The sequence below is a fragment of the Ahaetulla prasina genome, chromosome 1 (genome assembly GCF_028640845.1).
Source record: "Ahaetulla prasina isolate Xishuangbanna chromosome 1, ASM2864084v1, whole genome shotgun sequence".
In the NCBI taxonomy this organism is placed as follows: Eukaryota; Metazoa; Chordata; class Lepidosauria; order Squamata; family Colubridae; genus Ahaetulla; species Ahaetulla prasina.
The window spans coordinates 298,688,872-298,697,766 of NC_080539.1; the positions used below are offsets into that span (position 1 = coordinate 298,688,872).

Consider the following 8,895-nt stretch of genomic DNA (forward strand, 5'->3'; position numbering starts at 1 on the left):
GAGATGAAACTACACATGTAAAATTGTGTCACAATTCCACTCCCCCCCCCCCGGGAATCACATGATGCTGTGTCCCCCACTTCTTTTAAATAAATAATACCATTCTTGGCATCAAGAGTTGTTTTTGGGGGTTTTTTGGTAATTTTTCCTCATTGTTTTCCAAATTCAAAAACATCAATTTCTCCAACGTCAGTGTGCGGGGATAATTTGTACAAGGTTCTTTTTTTGTGGGTCTATGCAAAACACAGGACAAGGGACCAATCGAAATTTAAAAGAAAATCCATGCAAGTCGGTTCATCTCGATTTCTCGGGACTGAGAACAAAGAACAGCGCAACGCTGCCCGAGGAAGAGGACCTGAAGCATCGGACATCTTTTTTGCTGGGGGCTGTCGCTTCCTACGCTCCCGTCCCGCTTGTGCAAAGGGAGGGAGCCGGCGGTCGAAGCAGCCAAGGGAAATCCCCTCCGGCGGCCGTGTTGCCAACCTTTCCAGCACAACAGACAGCTCCTAGCTGAGAGAGGCGGAGCTTTGCTACCATCGAGTGACAGCCGGCTAGAGAGGGAGCGTAACAAAAGAGCCGCTCTGCGCATCTGCAAAACGCTATCGCCTTGCTCCCTGGCTCGGACATGGCGGAAGAGCGGGAATACCTATCGGTCTCCGGGGCTCGCATTAAGCTGCGGCCCCTCCACCATAGCGCCTCCTGTCGGGAGCTCCAGGTGCGCTGCCCGCGGCTGCAGTTGGGCTCGTTGAGCGCCGTCACGTGCTGCGTGTGGCTCGTGGCTTATGGGCTCTTCGTCGTCAGCCAGGTACCCGTCCGGTCGCCGCTCTCCTTCGAAGCGGGTCCTGAAACCCGAAGTTCGCTCAGACTCGGGCAGTGAGGGGCAGTTAATGGGCCGCCATTACGTGGGAACCTCCCCTCCCCTCCCCTCCCCAACAATTAAGCGGGCAGGAAGCCCCACAATCCTCCATTCCGGCCCCTTTCAGATTGCTAGAACCTGCTGGGCTCTTAGTGTCTTGTGGTGTTTCTCTTTAAATGGCGGGGGGAGGGGCTTCCCACTCCCAGAATTTCGCAGCCAGCATTGGGTTACACCTCTTACAAGTTGTCAAGAGAAAAACTGACCACTGAATTAAGTAGGTATGATTGTCGAGCTGGTGTGCTACATTTATCACCAGGCCACTGCCACCTTATGCGTGTGGTCCTTCCTAACCAGAGGTGGGTTTCAGCAGGTTCTGACTAGTTCTGGAGAACCGGTAGCAGAAATTTTGAGTAGTTCGGAGAACCAGTAGTAAAAATTCTGACTGGCCCCACCCCCATCTATTTTCTGCCTCCTGAGTCCAGCTGATCGGGAGGAAATGGGAATTTTGCAGTAAACTTCCCCTGCCACGCCCACCAAGCCACGCCCACCAAGCCATGCCACACCACACCAACCAAGCCACACCTACAGAACCAGTAGTAAAAAAATTTGAAACCCACCACTGTTCCTAATCCTTTGTCAGGATGTCCCACAGGTGCTTTTTTCAAGAGCTGAAGAAGCTTCTTGGATGAGAAGCGAAACATCTTCAAAGAAAAACCCAAAAAGTCCAGTTGCCTCTCGGAAAAAGCACCTTTGGGATCCATTTTTAATAGTTTCTATAGTAGCTTTTATCTTGTGGTACACTTGTGCTATATTTATATACACTTATGCACCAAGACAAATTCCTTGTGTGTCCAATCAGACTTGGCCAATAAAAAATTCTAATCTATTCTATTCCACACCATCCAGTCAGAGCTGAAGAAGCTGTTTGTATCAGAAGCATAATGTCTTCAAAGAAAAACAAGAAAGTCCCATTGCCTCTTGAAAAAGCACCTTTGGGACAACCATTTTATTTATTTATTTCATCAAGCATGTATTTTATGCCAGATACAAGTGTAAACATAATTATAAATACATGTAAAGAATACGAATAAAAGAAAACATTAGGACAGGGATGGTAGGCACTCTAGTGCACTTATGCACACCCATCCATGACCTGCATGACTGAGAATCTCCATAGACTTTATCAGGATATCAACATACAGCATTGTGTTCAATCCATTCTAGTGCATTCTAGTGCATTCTAGCTTCATAGCAGCTACCACCCAGCTTCCATCCAGTTTAGCAATGGGACATGAGGCCATTGTTGGCATGTGGTTCTCCCCACCCTCCCCACCTCCCTTGGTTTCCAACCACTGATTTTCAAGGGGATTTGTTTTTTGGCAACAAGACGGTTGGAGCTTTCTCCTCTATATGCTCTTCAGAATCATTAGAATTCACCTTTCACCATCCACAATCAATATTCCTGTCCTGATTGCACATGATATAGGATGAAGCCTAGTGGCTCTGGAAGACTTTCAGTCGAGCAATGGTTGAACTAAATGTCTCTGGAGATTCTCAGCCTTTTAGAAATTGATTGTCCCAAAGGTGTTTTTTGAAGAGGCAACTGGACTTTCTTGTTTTTCTTTGAAGACTTTTTGCTTCTCATCTAAGAAACTTCCTTAGAGCTGAAGAAGCTTCTTGGATGAAGCTTCTTGGTTTTTCTCTTCAGAGAAAAACAAGTAAATGCAGTTGCCTCTTGAAAAAGCACCTCTGGTTGAAGTAAAGTTCCCAAAATGAGGAAAGAACACAACTATTTTCTACATTTATCTTCTTGTATTTCAAAACATTTCTTCTAATGCCACATCACCTTCTGCTCATCTCACCTACCTCAACAATCTCTGCAAGGAGATAAATAGTTCATGAACCACCTTTTTCCCAAGAGGATCTGTAAGCATTAATTCAAATGGTATCTACAGTTTCTTAACTAGACCTACAGTTCAATGTAAAATCCATCATGTCTTGTGAAATTAATATGGTTCTCTTTCTAAATGAAGATGCATATGATTCATATAAAAAAACATATTAAGAGCCTACCAGGAAAAACAACTATTGTAAATAAAAACAGTTCAAAGATGTTTGTAATTATCAGTGTTTGTCTTCAACCCTACACTTGTATCTCTGTTTTAAAAATAAAAATGCTCTTATTTTGCCAGAAATGTATATTTTTTACAGTTTGATGTTCCAGTTTTACCTCTGATAATAAGAACAAGTAATATCTGTTTTATGAAACACAAACATACAACAGATGTACAACTGTGCTTAGGCAACTATTTATTGTGTCTGCATAATTTCATTTTGTACTGTTTAATGTAGTGCATGAGCTGCTCATATAGATTTTAATGGTAATAAGCAGGTCTTCCTTTGAAAGTGTTTGATAGTATTACAATATAGTATATAATTATGTAGAATACAAAATGACTTTTGTTTTGTCCATTTGAGAACTTGTTTTCCATTACAGAACAGTATGGTGCTCTCTGCTTCTATATTTATCACACTGATTGGCCTACTTATATACCTGCACTTTGTGAAAATTGACCAGGAGTCTCTGCTGATAATTGACTCGCTTGGAATACAGATGACCTCGTCCTATGCATCAGGGAAAGAGAGCACAACCTTTATAGAGATGAACCAGGTCAAAGATGTGGTCATCAATGAAGCCATTTATATGGTAAGGACTACTTACTACTACTTACTTATACTACTAAGAAATCTTTTCCTACACTATTAAGAAATTGTATTAAAAATAACAAGAGATATCTCAGAAAGAAAAAAATACTTGAATATTTCATATTCCTAGTGAGAAGAATCTGAGGAAAAGAAGTGGTACATTTGCTTGTTCTACATTATAAAATACTGTTTCATTGCTTATTAATTTTGAAATGGGAGAACTCTGAAGGACTCTCCATCTATTGAGTTTAATAGGATTGGGATGATTCCAGAAATGGCCCAGTCATGAGAACAAGTTAAATTCTAGATAATTGGCAGACATGAACAATAGACTTGTTTGCTTTCTTCTAAAAAATAACTGATTTCAAGTTGCTTTCTGTTTAAAGACCACCATACCTTTGGAACTGTTTCAACAATCAGAAAATGAGTGAGAATGCAATATACAGAGACCCAGTACCATGCAAAGCCATAATGTTGTAAATAATCTCTTCTTTAACAATATGTTGTTTCTTGCAGGAAGTTAAAACACAATCTGGTAAACCATATCATAGTTTAGTACATAGATTAGTATGTACTAATATATAATATTTATATTGTATAGTACATATTTGAACCCAGCTGTAGTCAATAATGAAAACTCGAGGTGATTCATGAAAAGAGGTGTTTATAAAAAAATCTGATACTGAAGGAACTCTTTAAAAGGGAGACTTCTTGTTATCAATTACTAGTTATAAGCTTCTCTACTCCTATTTGAATGCTGTTCTAAAGAATCCCACTGACACAAATATTATTTCCATGTATATTTTTCTGTCCATAGAACCAGTGGTAAAATCTTTTTTTTAGTACCAGTTCTGTGGGCGTGGCTTGGTGGGCGTGGTGTGGCTTGGTGGGCGTGGCAGGGGAAGGATAGTGCAAAATCTCCATTCCTACCCCACTCCGGGGGAAGGATACTACAAAATCCCCATTCGCTCCCCACTCCTGGGGGAAGGATATTGCAAAATCTCCATTCCCTTCCCACTCTGGGGCCAGCCAGAGGTGGTATTTGCTGATTCTCCGAACTACTCAAAATTTCCAGTACCGGTTCTCCAGAACCTGTCAGAACCTGCTGGATTTCACGCCTGCATAGAACATAGTGTGGATAGCAATCTCTTCTAAAGAATTGTTGTTTTAAGAGCAGATTTTATAGCTGGCATAATTATATTTTTTACTACCTTATTTATACATTATTACTTTTAGCAAAAAGTTATCTACTACTTGTGCATCCTTCTCCAAGATCCTACTGAACCTCATGCTGTTTCTGAAGTAGTGCCACTATTTCAGGTAAGTATAAAGTGTATTGCTGAGGATGTTAAGACCTATCATACCATATGCTTTTCTTGCTAAAATGCCTCTTGGAGCCATTTGTTTCTTTTCAGTATTTCTTCTGTGGAAAATACATAGAAATTGTAAAAATATTAAAAATATTTTTAAGTTAGAGAACAGCATTTTATGTGATCTTTTTCTCACTTCCATGTTAAAGAATATGTGTATCTTTGAAACTTACTGACTTGCAATAACTATGACTTTAGATATAGCAGTGATGTGCTCAGCTGAGCATGGACTGACTGCTGAACTTTTTAGATAGTTAATTTTGCACAGGTAGGTGGAGTAGTAACCCTTGTCACCCTTTGATGCATTTAAATTCTTGTTTTTCTCAGATATATCAACTCTAAAGAATACAATTTACCACCTCACTGAGCCTATAAACACTTCTGTAATCACGTACTGTACTAAATTAACCTTTTCTATGAAACTTCTAGATATAACTGTCCAGAAAGAGAGTTCCAAATGGACTTTATTCTCTTAAAAGAGCTTTCAGAAGTCAAAAATAGCTAGAGAGCAGAGCGTAGAAATTACTGAGTATATTAAAAATAATCGATACATTAATTTGCTTTTTAATTGTTACATAATTCAGCAAGAATAAATATTATATATTATCTATTCTTTAGCAATGTGTTATAATATTTCATATATTGATAAAGATTGGATTCTAGGCTGAAAAAGAATAATTCAGTTGGACCTGATGAATTCAGGCCTTTAAAAAAAAAATTCCCTCTTATTTATTTCTTCCCATTGTATCTACAGGTAGACTTCTCTAGAGATCAGGAACTTGCAGTTTAGGAACAAAAACTATAATTCTTTTTGTTTTGTTAACTTAGAAAGGCAGTGGAATTTATACCGTGTTCAGTATGCAAACATTGGAGCTAAACATGAAATAGGAGCTATTGCCATGGAATCGTGAGCTGTAAATCAGTTTCATGCAGAGAACTAAAACTGAGTTCTGCATTTGGAGCTTTCTCTAGGAAGGAGTTAATCCAGGAAGATTGATTTATTAAGGAATTCTCAATTTGGGAAAGTTTATAAATGTGTTCAATTGGTTATTGTGGTTGTCCTTTAAAATCCAAGAAGTCATATTTTACAGTGGTTTTGTATCAATTTTTTATATAATTTCAGCTGCAAATTCACATAAAATATTCTTTTTATTTGTAGAGCTCCATGCCACGTCTAGACTGCCTTGTAGACATATACAAAAATTGCCAAGAAATCCTGGAGCAGAGGAAAAAATCTTGATCCAGCTTTTAATGTGAAACTTTTTATCAAGACAGAAGAACCACAATAATACAAGTTTGCTTCAAGTTATTAGGTGAAGTTTTCCAAGGCAACCGTGTCAATCTACCTGGCTAAGTTGACAACTAGGTAAGACTAGATTCAAATCCACCAAATTGGGCTGGGAAGTGGCTCACCAGGCTAATGCAGCCTGTTATTAACACACAGCTGCCTGCAATTACAATTACTGCAGGCTTGAGTCCCACCAGGCCCAAGGTTGACTCAGCCTTCCATCCTTTATAAGGTAGGTAAAATGAGGACCCAGATTGTTGGGGGGGCAATAAGTTGACTTTGTATATAAATATACAAATAGGATGAGACTATTGCCTTACACACTGTAAGCCGCTCTGAGTCTTCGGAGAAGGGCGGGATATAAATTAAAAAAAAAAAATTTGCTAGTGCCTTTTTGAGAAAGGACTGAACGTGCAGCTGTGAAGAAATGTTACAGGACAAAATTACTAATCCAGGTTCCACATTTTCTTCAGTCAACCTCATGATGTAAGAAGCACAATGATAATTTTTTCCTGTCAAAAATTAACCCTGTCTAAATGACTGGAAATCTACAAGGAAAGTTCAGCAGAAATAAGATGAAAATAAAGCTTTTTCCCTTCCTAAATAAAATTCCATGGTAGACTAGAATCTGTTTTCTGATAAAGTTGAGTTATATGCTATGTGCAATAGTATTCCTTTTTCAGACTTAATTTTGTTCATTAAATATATATCAGTATTAGTGGATAATGATAATGGTAGATGTAGGTAAGATCATTTGTATTTATGGAATTCACAAGTAAAGTGATTTTTTCCTGAGTGACATGAGGATGCACTTCGGTTTTACAAAAAGCCCCCTGGAACATTAGACACCTGCTTCTTGAACAATAGCTCCATTTGCCCAGACATCTACACCTGAAGTTCATTTGTGCATCAAAAGCTGAGAAGCAAAACTTCTATTAAAAGACCCAAAGGTGCTTTTTCATCAAGAGGCAACTGGACTTTCTGGTTTTCTTTGAAGACGTTTTGCTTCTCATCCAAGAAGCTCAGTGAGCTGAAGAAGCTTCTTGGATGAGAAGCAAAACGTCTTCAAAGAAAAACCAGATAGTCCAGTTGCCTCTTGGAAAAAGTACCTCTGGGGCAACCATGACATCCTATTAAAAGAATTATTATTATATTGAAAATCTCATTTATCAACACCACTTCCATCTTAATACGGAACACAGTTTTTATGCACGGGACACTAGCATAATTGTAAAACTAATTTTTCATCAGCTATTTCTAATGTCCAGTTAGGGCTAGGTGACATAGTCGGTAATGAAATATCTGTCAAAATTGCTATACTTTAAAAGAAACAAACTATAAATAAATAATAATTTATTTACATGAGAACCTGTATGAACCAGAAGAGAGCCCCAGCTAATATCTTCCATATTGGAGTTTCCATTTTCTATTTATAAAAATGAGGAAAAGAAAATACAATTATATGGTACAAGCCAAAGGATTATCTGGTTGGTAAATGTCATGCTCTGTCATGTATAATATATCTAGATTTGTTCATAATGTTGCTAAATCACCAAAACATTTACAATTTTTATTTTGTCATGTGCATTAAAATACATCAGTGGGAATGATATATTTCAGTGAAAGTAGCTTCACTTCACACAAACATATACATACACATACACAGACACACATATACATATACATACTCAAAAATCTGAGCAATACACAGGCCTACAGTACAATACTTGAACTAAGATTTAAGCATTTTTTACATCTACTAACATCCTGCTTTCTTTAAAACTTAGGAAAGAAAACATTCCACAAACCTATTTAACTTGTGTTGCTCAGCTGCTCTTATCACTGGTCTTGGGTTCTTACTGTCGTTCTCCAAATATTTAGCTTCTCATGGCCTTGACCTATTGTTTCCTGATGTTGGTCCACAAGATGTGTAATTGATACATATGTATATTCTTTGCACATAGCTTAAATGAATGTAAACCTGTAAAGGTATCTCCTGTGCAACTGGATGTCATGCATATTTATTTGAAGTAAGTAAGTCATACCCTCAAGGGTATATTGTGTTGAAGGCTTGGCTTTCATTCTTTTGCTTAATCATACTGGTTCTCAGTTTTTTTAACTTACTTTATTGTATTTTGAATAAAACATATTAGCTCCATTGGGGATTCAAATATATTTGATTCAAAACCACTTTAGGCAGTGTGCACAATTGAAAAGAGATTAAAAATAACAATTAACAAAAGACAATTACAACAAAAGAAACAAATATTCCCAAGAAGGACTCCAAATTAGCCCAAGGTCTAGGGGGTGGGGGGAAATCAGGTCATTCTAAAATAAGGGCAGGGAAATGTAGATCTCGGGGAAAATGCTATTTCAAAGGGCAGGAACAGTGGTATAGAGCAGTGGTCACCAACTGGTGGTCTGTGGACCACTGGTGGTCCGTGAGAAAATTTTGGTGATCCGCAGAAAAATTATTTGCATTTTTTATATTGCACTAAATCAGGAGTCCTCAAAACTATGGCACCTGGGACGGATACGTTCAATGAACATTTATGTTGCTGCAGAGAGTCTCCCCCTTTGGGATCTTTTTGTGTGGGTCGGAGGGGGACAGAAATTCCAACTTGGGATCTGCTTCAGCCTCCTGGTGTAGGGCTTTGGGCAAAGACTGGAGGGAA

The 8,895-nt window shown here is 38.5% G+C and overlaps 1 protein-coding gene across 3 annotated transcripts; it reads left to right on the forward strand.

Moving 5' to 3' along the window:
* The first annotated feature begins 542 nt into the window (after nt 1-542).
* PIGH (phosphatidylinositol glycan anchor biosynthesis class H) lies at nt 543-8,378 on the forward strand. Of its 3 annotated transcripts, XR_009152565.1 has the most exons (5): nt 554-805; nt 3,354-3,563; nt 4,799-4,882; nt 6,092-7,170; nt 7,310-8,378. XR_009152565.1 is itself a non-coding variant. In XM_058161886.1 (4 exons), the coding sequence occupies exons 1-4, from the start codon at nt 626-628 to the stop codon at nt 6,170-6,172; spliced, it is 474 nt and encodes a 157-aa protein (XP_058017869.1). In that variant the 5' UTR covers nt 543-625; the 3' UTR covers nt 6,173-8,378. The 3 variants fall into 3 exon arrangements, 2 of the variants coding, with proteins under 2 accessions (XP_058017869.1, XP_058017868.1); XM_058161886.1 differs by having other exon boundaries at nt 543-805; nt 3,435-3,563; nt 6,092-8,378; XM_058161885.1 differs by having other exon boundaries at nt 6,092-8,378.
* Nucleotides 8,379-8,895: the final 517 nt, after the last annotated feature.